The sequence below is a fragment of the Aedes aegypti genome, chromosome 1 (assembly GCF_002204515.2).
Source record: "Aedes aegypti strain LVP_AGWG chromosome 1, AaegL5.0 Primary Assembly, whole genome shotgun sequence".
NCBI classification, from domain to species: domain Eukaryota; kingdom Metazoa; phylum Arthropoda; class Insecta; order Diptera; family Culicidae; genus Aedes; species Aedes aegypti.
The window spans coordinates 140,781,755-140,800,837 of NC_035107.1; the positions used below are offsets into that span (position 1 = coordinate 140,781,755).

Sequence of the window (19,083 nt, forward strand, 5' to 3'; positions counted from 1 at the left end):
CCAAACAAAATAACTAAAAAAGATAATATTTAAGTTATTTTATTAAATATTTCATTTTTTTTTCTTGTTGATTCGATTATCCGGAGTGAAAAAAAAATCGATACTCCGGATAATCGAGTCCGACCTGTATACACATACCGTTCTATTTTCGTCATTTACAAAAACAAAAAAATTGAATAGTTCGACATTATGAATATTGACGAATCTTCTACCATTATATTTTCATTCCAAAGTAGTTTTAAGTAAGAGTTGTGCCGCCCATAAAAGCATAACTGTCCCATATGAATTTTCGAACCAACCCCTTTTGTTCGTCGCAATATCCATGTTTTAATATGTATTTTATTATGCACATAAAAATTTACACACTTTGTTTGAAAATGTTGTGGAAGTTGGTGCAGTCCCATATTGAAAAATAAAGGGATAACAGTCTCTATATGAACTTTCAACCGAAATAGCAACTGCGAAACTTGAATTGTGTTCAAGTTCATATTTTTTGATGATCAATAGAAGCAAAATGAGTTACCTGTGAGGTTGTGCTGAATGAATATGGCAAGTAGAAATGTACTAGAAAATCATGAACATTTGTATGAGAAGTCAAACTTTAAACTTTGAGCGGTGTTTTCTCAGTGTCTACTTTTTCAATATGGGACAGTTCTGGACAAACATTTCAAAAGGGCACATCGACATTGGTAAACATTGGCTTTGCCAGCCGCTGTTGAGCCCAATTCAACTCAATCACGCTTACCAATACCACTATCAGGAAGAGGTAACACCAATCTTTCTGATAGTGGGGTTAGTTTGCGTGGGCTTTCTAAAAAGGGCTCAACAGCAACGTTTCTAAAAAAAGGCTCAAGACCTCTTGGGCCCTTTTCAAATGTTTGTCCAGAGTTATGCTTTTATGGGTAGGGGAAGGGGTGGTAAAATGAACACCTTAAGGAAATCATCTTGTTTCTGATAGAAAAACGAAGAATTTGTATAGTTCTTTCGCACAATATCAAAAATAGGGATGTAATCTATAGCAGCGACATGGATTCAAACTAAAATAGATAAATTTTCACATATTTTCATCGCTATCAAAAAGCGATGCAAATGTTCATTTTACCTGCACTATGTGGGTAAAATGAACAGCTGTGTGTGGTAAAATGAACACCATGCAAAAAACGTGAGCAAAACAAATATTTCTGAAAATTTTCATTGCCCCACCGAAAATACATCCATTAAAGATGGTAACCCATTCAAAAATAATTCTAAAGGTATCAGATTTGACATCATATCATAACGATATTCACCTCACTGAAAAACCTCAAGTCTTCCGAGCTAAAAGTTACGTCAGTTCTAATTTTCAAAGGTGATTTTCTAAAATCTTACTTTTCGTTGATATTTTCACTTCAATTGACCTACGTATCAACTCGAACACTTAGATTTATGCTCTAAATCGTCCGTGTGTGATAAAACATCATCGAAATTTGTTTTTTCTCGGTAAAAGTCACGGTGTTCATTTTACCACCACTTCCCCTATAACCGCCTTATCCCTGGATCGCGTCACCGACCAAAGGATACTCTCAGATCCTTTTTTTTCCTCTCTCACTAACAAACACCCTTCCTGTGGTGATTGTGGAGATGCAGAGGTACTCTCGGTCTCTAGCAGCAACAATTATTATACACAAAAATTTCTTTTCCACTCCAACAACTGTAAGAATTTTACCGGCGCCGCTATTGATCAATAATATGAGATCTGCTAAAACGTGCACTTCAAGAATATGTTGGAAAGACCCATATATTATTCATTTGGCTTGAAGTGCAATTCTTTTCAAGACCATTTCCTCAGGTGGCCCCAATTGAGATCTTTGAAGTTCCTATTTTTAAGACACACAGTCACTACCAGCCCTGGCATTCAAATAAAAATGAAACGAAAAACTAATCTCTCTATTCCCTTCGGCAGCAAACGGGAACGCCGTGGCAAGGATCTGCTCCATCAACTATCGGTCACACTGGAGGAACTGTACTCGGGCACCACCAGGAAGTTAGCTTTACAAAAGAACGTAATCTGTGATCAGTGCGAGGGTCATGGCGGCAAGAAGGGTGCCTCCCAGAAGTGCACCCCGTGCCGCGGAACCGGTGTCATGACCAAACTGCACCAACTGGCCCCCGGCTTCGTCCAACAGTTAGAAGAATCATGCCGTAACTGTCGAGGAATGGGTGAAATCATCGACGAGAAGGACAAATGCAAAAAGTGCAACGGGCGGAAAACGGTGCGAGATCGCAAAATCCTGGAGGTTAATGTAGAAAAGGGAATGCGCGACGGACAGAAGATTGTGTTTTCCGGTGAAGGCGACCAGGATCCGGATTTGCAACCCGGTGACATTGTGATAGTTCTGGACGAGAAGGAACACCCGATCTTCAAGCGGTCAGGCCAGGATCTGATCATGCACATGCAACTGCAGCTGGTAGAATCGTTATGTGGTTTCCAGAAGATAATCCGAACGCTGGACGATCGGGATCTGCTTATCACGTCCTATCCGGGTGAAGTCTTGAAGCATGAGGCAATCAAATACATATCCGGCGAGGGCATGCCCCAATACAAGAATCCATTCGAGAAAGGACGCCTCATCATTCAGTTCTTCGTCGCGTTCCCAGATTCCGTGCCGATCGATTTGGTTCCCTCTCTGGAGCAGTGCCTACCGGGACGGCCTGTCGTGAAGGTTCCCGAGGACGCCGAAGAATGCAACATGGTGAGTAAAAAAATGTCCCTGCTCGTTGCGATATTTTCCGTTGCATTAAGCGTAAGTTGTCTGGTTTCTTGTGGAAGAACTCGCCAAGACCTAGGTGGTACAACATCCAACATCCGAAAATACACAGATGCGAGTAGCGTTTGTGTATCCTTGTAGGATGTGTACCGTCGAAGATTTACTGCTGAATGCTAGAGTAACCCAAGGACTGCAAATGGATAATTTTGCCAAGTTATTGCAAATATTGTCTTTCTACGGTCCATACATATATACATTGATCAAACTCAATTATAATTAATGTTAATGTATCATAGCACAGTGCAACACACAAAATGTAAACAAAATACTGACTTGAGATCTTAAAACTCCCATACTAGCAAAACATTATTTTGGTTTTGATAGAGTTGTTCAATATTTGGAGCAGTGATGAGAAAAGTACTGTAGCAAACATTTACCGCCTCGACATTCACATTTTTCTACACGACCATCAAAATCCTAAGCAAACCATGACCGTTCAAAACCAAAAAATGTCACGGCTCTTCAAAACTGTAATCTTCTTCTTCCTAACGTTTTTCAACCCCGAATGCGAAATGACTCGAGCACAGTGGTGACACGATTTTTGCGGTTTTCGGGGTTTTGCATTTTTGCTCGATAAAGGTAGCATGAAATTGAACTTGTTTATATGTATCGTAACGGAATGATTGTACTCTTTCTGTTAGAGCTAATAGATTTCAACTAGTTGAAAACACTAGCGAAATATTAGCGATTGAATGATTTAACACTTTTTTCAATCATTCACCTTGGAATGGCTGCCCGAAAACGGTCATAGTGAAGAGACAAAAACAGTCAAGCAGTGTGTGAACCGTTGGCAGCGCAATGCCTGATGGTATTGATGCTGCTGCTGCTTTGTGTTTTGGTTGAATGGCAGAATCGATGAACTGTGGTGAATTGTGGTCACAGTTCCCAAGACTGATTTGGAGTTACGTTTTCGTCTGCTAATTCAAGCCAGAGAGTTTCGCTTCAAAAGATATATAGGTTTTTTGAAAGCTACAGAGCTTATATATGGCCACAATATACGTCATACTGAAGCGCTTCTTGTTGCAAAGTTGCAGATAATTTGGCCGAGAAAAACACCCCATGCCAAAGTGAATCATGGAAGTGCCCAAGTATTGCACTATTGATTGAGATTTGTGAAAAAGGTCTCATTGTTGCTTTTGACGTAAATAAAGTATAATATTCTATCTGAATTTTATCGCATGGATCGAGAAAACAATGGAAGTTTTTTTAGAAAAGGCGTATCGTAAAGAAGAAGAAAGATTAGAATCTACAAAAATAATTTCTACTACCATCAGTGCACCAGATTCCGCTCATCTAAGGGAAGCTATGTGTTCAAATATTTATTATAAAATAACTATTGTGTCGATCAATACTATTTTTATGTCACAATGTAGCCCCAACTATAGGTAATCAGCGGCGAAATAAAAAGAATTTGAAAAACTTTCATGAAAAAATATTTAATTGCATTTGTTAATGCATCTAGGTGTTCCTATTTCCGCTCACGGTAAACAAATTCCGTGACGAACTTAGTAAAAATGCATTATTTCGAATTTCGTTATTTATCCTGATATTTTTTTATGGTCAAACCATAGCTACTACTGCAATAAAGAAGGCTGTATGCTAAAATCGACATTTCTTCAAAAATTTGTTTATTTTTTTGCATGAGCGGTTATTGGAACACACAAAAATACCTAGTGACCCAAAAACCGCTCACGAGGTCTTGTGTTTTCAATATAAAGAATTATTTTATCAAATGAAAATAATGTCAGACGACTTCATTTGAAAGTTGTTAATATTGCTAGAATGTATCCGTGCGAAAAATGTTGGTTTTTGACACAAAAAATCAATTTTTACACTAGTGAGCGGAAATAGGGGCATGAGCGGATACTGGTACACTGATGGTACATGCTCTTCGTAAATTAGGTTGGACATCATTTCCACTTCCTGCATACAAAGCCCGCTGCATACACTTTGAAAAAAGAAATCGCAATGGTTTCATTTGTAAATGATATCGTTTCGCAACGTATTGATTCTACTTCAAATCCATTCGAAATCACCACAAATAAAATAGATGCTTTTAGGTGTATTAGCTTTTGTATCATTTTAGGCAACCAATTTCTAGGTTGTTATACTTAAGTTTCGAGGTTCACGTTTTTTCGTTTTTTTTAGTTGTTTTTAGCCTAGCGTAAAAAAACGCGTGGTTTAAAAAACCTTTCGTCAGATTTTTTTTATTCAAAACAATATACCGTAATTTCGGGTGAAATTGATCATTTTTTACTGGTTTTGATGCCTTTTCTCTAAATAATGCTGCTAATGCCATGCCAAACAACTGAAATAAATTAATGAATTGTTGTTTCAACTCATGTACCGAAATTTTCATTCAAATGTAAATTTGGCGATAAAAGTCATCTCTAAAATAAAAAAGAGGAATCCTATTTCGAGGTGGAATCACTTACCAAAACTATTATTGCAGGCTTTGGAAAATTCGATCATTGGCCCGTGAGCCATAATTTTATCCCATTTAACGGCCTGCATTCATACAACACGCATTAGATGACACACTCTCATTCTAATCAAGAAACAAAAGTGAATATTTTTAATTTTCTGTGTTATTTATGTTATGTTCGATGATCCAATAAATTATAATTAAGTTGTTTAAAGTTGCATTACCAGAAAATATAAGTTATTACCGTAAAGTACCCATATTTTGCGCGCGCTCCTAACTTCGCCCACTGACAATTTAAACATGTTTTGCGAAATAAATTTCTGTTGGCTAATATTTTAAATAATTCTACTTCGGTTATGCTTACATAACATGCAATTATATAATCCAATGTGTACCAACAAATATTGATAAAATGGCAGTGAGCGAAATTAGCAGCGTGCGCGAAATATGGTAACATCACGGTACCAATTTTATGCAACACATTAATCACCAGTTTAATGGCTCGATACTATTGTAGTCTGTGAGAGTTGCTGCTCTTGAACGCTCTCTCGGCATGTACCAACGAGAGAGTGAATATAAACATTCATAGGGCAGTTCACGAACTGTTACACTCTCTCAATATTGTTCGATCGACTTATTCTGATCGAAATCTAAACACTGGCCTGACAAATTCTCAACAATGAAATAGTTATGGAAATAATAGACAATTAAATTTCATGAATATCGCAGAAAACGCCTAAAATGTAGGCAATTTTCAAAGGATTCTCCTCATATCTGACAATTTATTATTTAAACAATAATAATAAATTGATACGGATTTCGAAAATAAAATCTGTTTTAGGTATAAATTTCAAGCATCCTCACAAAATTTCAGGTTGACTCCCATGTCCACATAATTGTTTAAAACTAGAAGTTAAAACCACACCAAACATGATTCTGGAAATGTCCATTATTTTAATAGAGATAAACATTCTCTAACACATAAAACACCACAACACACAATTCTACAATAGTTAAGACAAACAATATTCATTTACAGTTCCAAACAGTGGCGATTCCCTAACCTCAAATCTACCTGTTCCACGAATAGAAATTCTTGGTTTTATGCAACCAATTTGCATCTATCAAGTGAAGATTTGCTAGAAAGGAAGATTCCAATCATTTACTATTTGCTTTATGATCTCAATTTGTCAGAAAAGGCATTTCTAGATGCGTAGAACAGGTAAAAAGTGAGGTTACGAGTCGCCTCTGGTTGCAAAGTTTAAACACCGCATGACTTTATCATAATTAGCATTTATTGGCTTTTCTCGGTGAACGCGATACTACTCAAAGTGGAAGAGGGCACGGAAAGTAATGAAAGAATATGATGGATAGCGCAAGCCAGCGACGATAGAAATGAATAGAAGTTGAAAACTGACGATTGTGTTGTTCATATAAGGCCCTCTGTTAGTTTTCAACTTCTATTCATTTCTCTCGTCGCTCGCTTGCGATTCTATCCATCATATTCTTTCATTACTTTCATTACTTCCACTTTGAGTAGTATCGCGTTCACCGAGAAAAGCTAATAAATGCTAATATAATATTCATTTACTATAGGTTGCATTGATATTGATGCACTATAAGTAAAAAATAGAATCGAGTGCAACGTTGATCAATTTTACCTTACAGATCAATTTCACCCGAAATTATGCTACCGTCAATCCAGTACCTACTCTCGTTCCAGTAGCCCACATACGAGTTCAATAAAATATTGCCCACAATATGCTGAAGCGTCTTGTTACCAGTAAAAAAATGACTGTTCTTATCTCTAGATTTGCGATTTACAAAATTAGAAACTTTGGCTTCGATTAATTTTTATCTTAATCAGACTGTCTACATGAAAAACGTGGACAACCTGGAATTATCAGGGAATATTATTCTACCTGGAATTCTCAAAGAATTTCGATCACAATCATCAAAATTTTGAATTAGTAATACCTACACACAAAAAAAAATTGTGCTATGAAAACTACCATTTTAGGGGGTTAACTTAAGCGCTCCCACCGGCAATTTTCAGCAGACCACAAATGCGCATGATTTTACCATGTCTGTAGTCGAAATCAGATTGACGAAAAAGATTTCTGTCAAATGTACTAGAAAGGTGATGGGATGTACTATAAACATAATAATTTTCTCTGAAACTCCATGGTAGTTTTAAGAATGGGCGTAGTCAGCTAAAATAGTAACATGGCAAAATATATACTTTTTGTAACGCAAAACTTTTTCAAACAAATATTTTTGGGCGACGCTACTTCAGGGTGGCCACCGAACCGGGGAAAACGGTAAAAAGGTGGGAATTTGAATCCATTGAAAAAAAAGACGGGAAAACCCGGGAATTTGAGATAGTCACCGGGAAAATAATTTCGAACAATCATCTATCTAAGCTCTAATCTACAAACCATCAAAAACAAGTTGTAGAAAGATGTTCACTAACCAACTGTGATTTTGGAAAAATAATTTTCAAATAATAATGATTAAATTTCTTGTATAAATAGTCTACTTTGCAACACTATGCGTCTCATAAATGTATGTTTCACTTTTTTCATTGACTAGCAATATTTCAATAGTAGGCTTCAGAACCACTTGGGCACTTCCGTCATTCACTTTGGCATGGGGGGGTTTTCTTGGCCGAACTTTCTGAAACTTTGCAAAAGGAAGCGCATATTGTGGCCAAATATGAGCGCACTGGCTTTCAAAAACCCCATTGCCGAAGTAAATCAATAGTGCCAAGAATGGGGTCCGGCTCCCTAGTTTACGGAACAAGTTGCAGAATGATGATTTTTACAGCACGAGTCGTAAATTTATTCTACGAGGCTTGCCGAGGATAATTACGACGAGTGCTGTAAAAATCGAGTTCTGCAACGAGCTACGTACAACATTTTTTTGCAATTTCGTAGAAGACTACTTGAGGGTATCAGAAATAATATCGGAATGCATTCACCATCATTTCACAATTTCTGAAAAATGGTTATGTTATGATTCATTACGCAATGCAAAACAGTTGCGTAATGAGAAAGCGTTGCGTAATGAATCATTACAGGAAAGTAGGACGTTCCGTGACAGATTGGCGTGATGAAAAACAGCCTATTACGATGAGAAATTGCAAAAAAAATATATTATGATTTGTTTTCCTCTATTACCAGCGCTTAAAATTTGCTCTGAATTATCGAACCCATAGTTTTTAATCGGAGTTTCAAAATTTCTTGTAGAAGATTTAAACACAAACATATTAGATTCAATATTTTCTTTAATCACTCTTAAAACAAACTGTTGTCAAAACGAATCGAAAAGAAAAAAAAATAGAAACCGTTCTATTTGTACAAATGAGAAGCAAAAAGATATAAGTAACAAAAACCCAGTTTTGAAATCGACTTTAAAGTTTTTTTTTCATCAAATTTTCATCCCATGGAAATTTTGAGGGAGTTGAGAAAAACAAGCCAATCTTCTACGAATTATATTATTTTTTTCTTTTGTCGGATACATCATTTAAGTAAGCTTGAAAACAACTTGAAAGCTTGGAAATAGTAGACTTTTTTTATTGAAATCAAAAAACGACTAAAATGTATTTTTTAAAGTTTGGACACCTAATTAAAAACCGGGAATATTTTGAAAATTATACCGGGAAAACCGGAGAAAAGCGGGAATTCCAAAATGTATATTTGGTGGCCACCCTGTACTTGTAGTGAATATTTTTAGTAATTTTTATTTAGTCGGCATAGAACATGTTTAGACAATGGAGCAGAACTTAAGATTTCCAAGTTGGTAAAGACAAGTACAATTCCCAGTTCCAGTTAGTTGTCGTTCAGGAGCATATGAAACCTGGTTGAGAACATTCCATTGTTTTGTAGAAATGTATGTTTTTTGCCTATTCTATAAAACAAATAAAAATCATTGTAGGAAAAGAGCAAATATTAGAAAAGGTCGGAAAATAGTACATTTCTCAGCAGGTTTTTTATAGTGTTTCAATACAAGTCTCTTATTTTTATGTAAGGTTCCTAAAGTTTCTATTTTAACCCTTTCTTTTCCACAACTTCAATCGACAATTTTTTTACGCGTTTCTATAAAAAGTGCTTGAACAAAAAAGTTAAAAATGGGCTGACATTTTCGAAATCAGTTTAATTTGTTGTTTTTTCTATAGTTTGATTGTTTAGCAATAGTTTTACTATTGAAATAGTAAGTTGATTTTTGGACTAAACTGATGAGTATGCAATTATATTCCAGTAACTATTGTATATTATTTATCTGATACGGTTTCTTCTAGGTTCGTCGAAAGTCAATGAAGCTTTGGAACTATCATGGAAAAGAGAGGGTTAATGAAAATGATCTCCGAAGATAATTTTTGCCTTGATCTGCTTGCTAATTCTAAAAGTTCTAGTGAAACCTTCAGAGGCTTTTCCACAAATTCTTAATGATATTTTTTCCAGATGCCTTGTGATTTATCCAGAAATTCATTGTGGAATACATTCCGGAACTTTTCCAGGGATGCTTAGATAAATTTGTTGTAAGATAAAAGGTGCGGTGCCTTCAATACGTTATCACTTGGCTCAGGATGGCCCCCTTTGCCCTATCTTACTCTGTTCTGAACAACACTAAACAAAGAAATTAATTAACTCATTACGCGTGGTAAGTCCATCTTTATGGGTGAAATTATGAAAAAAATCCACGTGCTCGGCTGGGATTTGAACCCAGGACTCTTCTCCAGAGTTGCTCGCTGTCGCTATCAACGCCTAAAATTTGCCGATTTCGACAGGCCGACTGCGATACAATTCGGATCATTTTGTATCCCATCAGATCATGCTGGTTATTCCATCACCAGTGCATTGATGGCGATTATGGATATCACTGATGGGTTAAGTTTAGCCTTAAATTAAGCACATAAAATGGCAATTTATCAGTACGATATTTTTGACAGTGCTTCAGATAGATTGTAACTATATGTTGGTCACTGAAAAACAATAATAGCATGGTTAATTACCACGTGATCACTCATTCTACAGTGATTATGATCTAGAGTGCGCTGTCGCATCACTGCCTTTGGTTGTCAAATCAAAGTGATATTGATAGCTCGCAAATGATATTGATAGTTTTAGAGCATCAGCCATCAACTGATATGATTGATATTTAGCAACTCTGCTCATCTCATGCGAGAAGAGTGAGAGGATGGATATGGGTTATGAAAGGGGTCCGCGTGGTCTGTAGGGATTTGAATTCTGAACTTGTAACCCACTCAGTTATTGGGTCACCAAGTGGCTCGGTAGCTTAGTTGGTAAAGCGCTCGTCTAGCATACAAGAGTCCTGGGTTCAAATCCCAGCCGAGCACGTGGATTTTTTTCATAATTTCACCCATAATTTGTCCATCTTTACCACGCGTAATGAGTTAATTAATTTAATAACCATGCGGATTGGATTACCGAACAGCTCAATATAAGTGTCAATTTACTAAACAAAGAGGTTTAACTTTGTAGAAGAAATTTTTTGTCCAAAGTTTCATTTTGAAGCTCTAAATGCAATATTTCCCGTATGTGGACTTCGTAGCCGTGCCAAAGAGTGCTGGTTCGATTCTCGCTTCAGCTTCCAACTATGCCTATGCCTGTGGAGCTTCGTTCAAAAGTTCGCTGGAAGCATTAACGTGTTGCATTCTGGACCAGTGTGCACTGTGGTTTCTCATAACTAGACTTTTAGGGACGAATCAGAATGCTCATGCCAACCAACCACACACTTCTAGAATTGCTATCGATTGCTGATATGGAAATATCTACCACCATCTGATCGTTCAGAAAAGTGTCTCATATATACCCTCCGTTTTTTTTATCTTTCTAGTTGGAACTGGACCCAGAGCACGATCGTCGAAGTGGCCACTACAAGAACGCTTACGACGAGGACGAAGACCACCACGGTCCAGGAGTGCGAGTGCAGCAGTGTGCCACCAGTTAAGTGCATTTCCGCTGCTGCACCTAGGGAACGTATGGAACGAAAACAAGGAAAACCGAAGGAGCGTGGACGTTGACTCTGTCAGTGTGGTGTCTGTCAAGCGCATTAGATGCTAAATTAGGAACTTAGTTTTTCTTCTTCACCAAAACCGCCGTTAAGATACAAAAAAAAACAAATACAACAACTCATAGAGAAGAAAGCAACACATGCAGCAACTGTTGAACGCTACAAGTTTTGAGAAATCTATTGGCAAACGAAACAGGACAGTGTAACAAAAAAAAAACATATTTTCAATTTAAATGCTTTGGACGTATGAAGGAATCGTACTTCGATAGAGGAACCCTTAAAATTTTGGCTTATATTATACTTCACAAGCTGCTCTCCGTTATTCATTCCAAAAAGAAAGCAGATTAGCAACACCATCCATCCATTTTTGCTATCTCATCAACTAATAAAGGAGGTATTTTTTTGTTCGGAACTACGATTGTTTTTCAGTTTTTGGTCTGGCGAAGAAAATTCATTTCTCCTCAAACTATCCTTCAAAGACAGAGAAACGTTCATTTCTTTTTCCTTCTACCTGCCGGAATTCCCAATCATAGCATATTTGTCAAAGAACGAGTAACTTATGTTAATCCCTTTTTATTTATGTTTTCTGATGTGTATCCAAGTGATCGCCTTGCGCAAACCTTTCCAATCGCGGAAAGGTTTCGGCAAGGGGGAAAATCGTGAGATGTATATGTGTGTAACACATAGTAAATTAAACATGAACGTGAGAAAAATGAACAAACTGTACGTTAACTACTATTACCACAGCCGCTAAATAGCTGAAGGAATATAAAAAATGGGCAACCACACAACTTAAAATCACATACCTACATATAATAGAGGGAAAAATCTTCACGGGATGAAGGCAGCAAAATGGCAGTTTTGGAATTGTCTATTCTTCGCTCGAAAGAGGATTGCGGAAAATAAAACAGGAATGCTACCTAAATAAACAACTATTTTATGGCTGTCTGCAACTTCCAGTAAGCGCTGCTGTTGTCCGAGGCTTTTGTTTTACATTGATGACAAACACGGAAGATCCCGAAACTGAAATCTCGCTCCCTTGATGGAAGTAGCTCCAATAGTGGTAGTGTATTTTTACATGTTTCGCATACATAAATGATTATGTGATATTTTTCTATGATGTACGATGCAAAAAAGATACGAGCAATTGAATAATATTTATAAAATTTAATCGTAAAACTATTTCAAATAATTATTTTGCTTAAAATGTTTGCTCCATTGCACCTGGTGTAGTGTATCAGTACCCATTGTGGAGGGTCCCATAAGAAATCAATGGTTTTCCCCACTAAAGAAACAGTGTTCCTATTATAGATACACAGCTTTTTGCAGGGAAATTTCAAATTAATCGTTATTTTTATACATCTGAATGATGGGATTTAAAATCTACCGACTGATACGTTGAAATCACATATTTCATTATTTTATCACCATATAGGGTGCAGAACCACTTGGGCACTTCGATGATTCACTTTGGCATGGGGGGTTTTTCTCGGCCGAATTGTCTGAAACTTTGCAGAAAGAGGCACTTCATTAAGACACATCTTGTGGCCAAATATGGGCTTTATAGCTTTTAAAAAACCCCCCTGCCCAAGTGAATCAAAAGTGCCAAGAATTGGATCCAGCTTCCTACATATAAGCAGTTAAACGCTGGACGTCTGGCCCGATGTGGGGTATTTATATATGACATTGCGTCTGGCCACCTTAATATAGGGCAAATTTTGCCCTATACCATAGTAAAGGAGAAATTACTAAATCATTTATGTTCCATACATTCCAATGGAAGTATCTGTTCAGAACCGTAGATGCTTAACGACCCAACAGTTACTTATGGTTCTATAACTCGATATCGAGATGTAACGCAGCTGCTGAGATATATTGGATTCCCAGATTCTAACCTCCTATTAACACTTAAGAGAATTTCTTTCATCCACAATATACATGAAACGTTGTAATTCCACAGACATAGTTTATTAACATACACACATATAGCCTACAAGCTTAAACACTACAATTTGTATTGTTCTCAAAATCATTGAACGGTGGCGCATCTCGGGAACCCATTCTGCAGGCAACCATTTTGTTTGGACAATGCATGTGCACATGTAAAGTTGCTATCCGGAGTCCATCGGTTAAAATGAATTTGCGATTCTCTTCAAAGCTGGGACGTTCTGGCCGGTGCCCTAAGGGCACAGAACCGGAAGTCTCCAGCGCTTGCGTCGCCACTGCATCATTGAGCTTCTGTCGGAACAAAAACGATAAAAAGAAATTTACGGATTAATGCATGTAACTACTTTTTACACTACCTGAAGCAGAACTTACCGGCTGGTGCTGAGGTAAAATAACACTCCGATATGTATCCGAACACAACCTTTCACTTGGGCACCAGAATCAGAACAAGGACGAGAAAATGCATTAATCGCATTAAATGCACTGTAAGACTAAAGTACCCTTTAAAGGGTAAAAAAGTACCCTCTTTGAGAGAAACTAGTTTAACTCATAAAAAGAGTAAAGGGCCTGTACCCATTAAAGAGTAAACGGCTTGTACGTCAAACTGACGAGTAAATTTTACCCACTATTCGAAATGAATTCAGTTAGGAAAGAGAGTAAATTTTACTCTGTTTATAGTTTCACGACTTATAATAACAATTTGAAATCAATTTATGAATAATAATAATAATGAATAAGGGACAAAAAATCTTTGCACTTTATTAAGTTCAATAAATATTGCTTTTGTTATATATAAAAGTAATGTAAAATGTCTGCTGCTTGGGGGGATGCTGCGTGTCACAACCGGCTCTCGGGCGTTTAGCCGCAGTTTCCTATCTGGTATCATGGTCCTGACTGAACGAACAACAGTTTTTCGTTCTCATATCCATTCTGTAAAAACAACAGCGTATCTTCAAATGACAATGAAATGGATAATGATTTCCGATTTTGTACTCACCTGCAAATCTAGACACTTCTCTATTATCAGCGACCCAGATCCGACTCCAGTTACAATGAAACATAACTGACTAAAGAACAGCATCCGCCAAAATATCTTAAGAATGTTTTCACTCATTAAAGGGTAAACCATTGGAACTTACAAATGGGCAAAAATTACCCACTATGCAAAATTTTGAACTACTCTTTATTTTGACAGTTTCATATATCATAAAATAGTGGGTACTTTTTACACCTTAAAGGGTAAAGCCAGGTTTACAGTGTGTAGAAGGAGAAAGACAACGAAGAAACGCAAAAGTGAAGTGACAGTTGGCGATGTCATTTCACGATTACGTCTCGATTCTCTCCGAGGGGCTTCCAAATTAGTTACTTCTACACAGGGTGGGTGTACGGCTGTCAACTACAAACAAAGCTCGCCTAACAATCATCTCTCGGGCGGGCCGTCCCAAACAGCACAGGTCGAAACGCGGGCCATGTCAGACAACAAATGCTGATGCATTTCAACACTCAAACAGCGGGATGCCTAACAGCGTTGTGAGCCAAACGAATACACCCACAAAACATGAACGGTAGGCGAACCTCGTTGCGTATACCCCCCCTGCTTCTACACGGAGAAATAGGCCTATTCACATGACGTCTCAAATCAGCTGATCGGGAAGCACTTTGACAGTTCTTCTATGAAAATGACAGGCCCGTGCTAGCACCGGTCCTCCACCGATGTGGGCACATTCACAAATTTCATAACGCTGAAGGGGGTGGGTGGGTGTCCTTAGAATGTTAAAGCTCATATACAAGATTTATAGAACATTCATACAAAATGTGTTACGAGGGGGTCGTTGGGTGTCAAAAATGTCCATTTTCAGCGTTATGAAATTTGTGAACAAACCCTGTAAGGGCCCATTCACAAATTTCATAACGCTAGAGGGGGTGGGTGGGTGTCCTAGCGATGTTACGGCCCATACAAAAATTGAATAACATTCATACAAAAAGCGTTACAAGGGGGCGGGTGGGTGCCCAAAATGGCCAATTTCAGCGTTATGAAATAAATGAATGAACCCTAATCAAATGCATAGACGGATATGTCACAGGAAAAGGCCATCCACCAGTTTGCGAAGGCGTCATCTTTGGGCTTATTCACAAATTTCATAAGGGACCGTCCATAAATGACGTAGCATTTTTTCATAGATTTTTTACTCCCCCCTCCCCCATTGTAGCATTTAGTTACAAATGCTGGTACCCCCCCCCCCCCTAACATTTTTTAATTTGGTTTCTTCAGTGATTGTTTTAGCCCAAAAAGCATAGGGTAACGTATATAATTTGGACATGCATATAATTTGGACAGGCTGGTCGTTCTATGCTTATTTACAACGAGATGATGAGCAATTTATGTACGAAAAATCATGTATTGCATTACTAATACATAATGCTACTTATTAATGATGGCCATTTTCATAACAATTACCAATTGGCTTCAAAAATATCAAAATTGTAAATTGTATCATCAGAACATCTGTGAAACCTACGAATGCAAGAGGACGTGCGTTTCAAGAACATACATTAAATGCAATAATAGAGCTCAGAATTGACATTCATAAAAAGTTTAAAAGTGGCAATATGATTAAATATGTCTAAAATTTAAGCTTAGTTCATCTAAAATCTTAACATGAGTATATAAGGCATAAATCAAGTGATGTAAAAAATAGATTATGGTTTTTGTTCTGTTGATATAATTTGGTCATCTGATGAAATACACTGGAATGTCGCATGCATGCATACTTGCAGGCGTTTTCTCGTGGATCTGATGATATTTGCTTGTATTAAATGAAATTATTGATTATCACTAATATACAAATCCAATAAGCTAAAAAATTGCATTAGTTACAAGTAAACTCTTAAAGTTTTATGAAACAATCGTCTTTTCAACAAACCATTGTATGGATATTGAGATAACGCCCCTGTCCAAATTATATTCACATGAAGGTGTCCAAAATGTATATTTGGTGTCCGAAATGTATAACAGACATGTCGCCAAAAAACGCTATTTTGGAAGCTAACACTACAGTTTGTAATCTTTTTATTCCCAGAAACTCAAAGAACAATAAAGCATTAAGCATATAAGTATCATTACGTTATAAAATATTAGTATCTAATGCAGTTAATTGATCGCCGTTTCCAGCCATATCCTTAGCCTGTCCAAAATACATAATTTACCCTAAAAATCCGGAAATTCAAAACAAAGTTTGATAATAATTGGGTCCTAAAATGTTTATTGAAATCTTGTTTTTATTTAATGACACAAAAGAGCATGTTATCGCAACTACTTTAGCAATTTTTCCCGCTCAAATAACGGCTACATCATATTTAAACTTTAATTTAAAAATTGGGTCTATAAATGAACCTTGACACCTTTGATCATGTTTGACGTTCACTTAATCGACAAAAACACCACAGGGCTTTTAGTTTTAACACCGGGGTTGTTCCTATCTGACATTTCGAAAGGGACACGGTAAGCAAAATACACCCAAAATTTGAGTTTAAGCCAAGAAGTGTAGCAAAATCTAAAAAAATGTTTTTTGGACTTAAACAAAAGAAAAACATTTAAATATTGAGTAAACATGTGTTTTGGCCTAAACTTAAGCGTTTGGCATTAAAATTGGGACAGGCCTTTAGGACCCTATTGATATTAATTACTGACAGAAACGTCAGGATAATCTGATGAATAAAAGTTTGATAAACCATAGTGCTCAAAAGTCATTTGGAAAACAGTTTAACCATTATTATCATCATTTAAACGTCATTACTATCTAAATTCAAATCCTTTCAGCAAACAGTGGCCAAATAGAGAAAAAATAACAATTGTAATACAGGATGTCCCAGAAAGTGTGCCCAAACTTTGACTTTGGACTTTGACAACGTGTATCACAATATTTTTTCGATAAAATAAATATTTTTATATTTTGTATTTTGTTTATGGGGAAATTTAAATGCTGAATGTGATTTTTTTTTTGATAAAATAACCTCAATTTTTTTAAACCAATTCTTATCTAACCAGTACAACCCCTTCTTTTTGTGTTTGGTTGAAACTTAACTAATTCAATACAGAGTCAGAATTAGGGCGAATGTGAAGCCTAATACATTCTCAGAAAAATAGATTTGAAGTTCAGCGGTTGTAATTTTAATTCTATATTATGTTTCCGATCAATTTAATCGCATGATGCATTTTTGTAGGATCCGTTACAATATTACTTTTGCAGCAAAACATTTAATTTATTTACATATTATGAATAACATGTTATACTGCTTCGCGTTAGAAAATGGGTTAACCAACGTGCGAAGTTCGGTTTTTGACCAACTTCGCCGCGTCGCAAGTCGATTCTCAATAGTGCGCATAATGCACACGGTGAAGGGCATAGATGCGCACTATAGCGAAGTGACTCGCGACGCGGCGAAGTTGGTCAAAAATCGAACTTCGCACGTTGGTTCATCCATTTTTAGTCGCGAAGCAGTATAAAATAAATAAAAATCCATCATGCGCCATTCATCAAAATTTAGAATTGTTGCGCCCCTCGATTTTTCGTCTCCTTCAGTTTGACAGCAGCGATTGAGCCTTTTGACCTCGTCCTTCTGGTTTGACAATCATCAGCTTCGCCGTTTTGCTACGCTCTTTCACACGAACCTTCTTCACTATCGACCTTCTGCACACTCAGTTTTAAATGCGCCCTGCTGCCACACTCAATCTCAAATGCGCCCGGTTACCGCAAGGGGGGAAGTTAGGCGAAATTGACATCAGAGTTTGTATCGAAAGAGAATATCAAATGCGCCTTTATGTTTTTCTCACTTATTTCGTGAAAAACGTTATTTTTAAGGAACAGATGTGAATTATATGATTGTAATTTATCAAGTAAAGTGTTAAGTGAATAAAACTCAGTTTGTTTACATTTGTCAGTTAGGCCGTTAATCTGGTACTGTATTGAATTAATGTTTTTATAAAAATCCTTCGATGCGATGAGTTCAAGAACATTCCCGAATAAAAAATACAATATAAAAATAATATAACGTATTGTAACAGTACCATTCAATATATTGGAAATACAATACAGTATATGTAAAATGACAATACAATTACAGTACAATGTATTGTTTTGAACAGTTCACTGTATGGTATATGAGATTTTTGCAATATAATGTATGGGTGGTTAAGTATCGTAACAATACAAATATAGATATTTACTCATACAAACATTTTGAAAATACAATACGATATAATGTTCATGTATTGTCTTGATTAGCAATTCGTGTATTGTTGTACAATACAAAAACAATTCAACGAACTGTATCATGGTTGCATTCGTCGTTACAGCTAATGTCAAGTGATTTCTAAAAACTATTTATTTAAACTTTTGATTATTTTTCACCCAACATTTCTTGCTCTCTGAACTTGTTTTGTTTATTTCTTTCAGCAAAGCTACATAGAAAAAAGCAACAGTTGTTTTACGCGAAAATAGGAATTTGACCAAAATTGTAAGATATAAAACCAATTAAAACCAATACAATGTTCTGTTACAATATATTATATTGTTTTTGAATTGTATATCCAAACAAGAATAATATTGCTTCGACATTCAATTACAATACGCTGTATTGTATCCAATACGTTATATTGTACATTTATGGTTTATTCCATTCACTGAATGATACGTTTTTATCCGGGTTGTATCTAGGATGTTCCACACACATTTTTGTTTCAAATTTTATTTGGCTTTGCTAGAAAACATTTGACAAAATGGTAAAATTCTAAAAATAAATACTAATTTTTCACCCCTTATAAGATAACTTTACAAAATAATAGCTATTCAGGTGTTTTCAAAATAA

General features: G+C 36.4%; 1 protein-coding gene and 1 long non-coding RNA gene across 5 annotated transcripts in view; one reads left to right on the top strand and one right to left on the bottom strand.

Moving 5' to 3' along the window:
• The window catches only part of LOC5566087 (dnaJ homolog subfamily A member 1), a 28,944-nt gene extending 16,713 nt beyond the window's left edge, over positions 1 to 12,231 (top strand). For all 4 annotated transcript variants that reach the window (XM_021848936.1, XM_021848941.1, XM_021848948.1 and 1 more), the window contains exons 3-4: positions 1,943 to 2,732; positions 11,092 to 12,231. In XM_021848936.1, coding sequence (XP_021704628.1) covers positions 1,943 to 2,732; positions 11,092 to 11,205 — 904 coding nt within the window. In that variant the 3' untranslated portion in view covers positions 11,206 to 12,231. The remainder of the gene's footprint in view (positions 1 to 1,942; positions 2,733 to 11,091) is intronic.
• A 983-nt stretch (positions 12,232 to 13,214) lies between these two features.
• On the bottom strand, positions 13,215 to 13,709 carry LOC5572100. Its single transcript, XR_002498927.1, has 2 exons — positions 13,588 to 13,709; positions 13,215 to 13,506 (listed from the first exon to the last, which is right to left on the bottom strand). It is a non-coding gene; the product is annotated as an uncharacterized LOC5572100 (long non-coding RNA).
• Between the last annotated feature and the right edge of the window lie 5,374 nt (positions 13,710 to 19,083).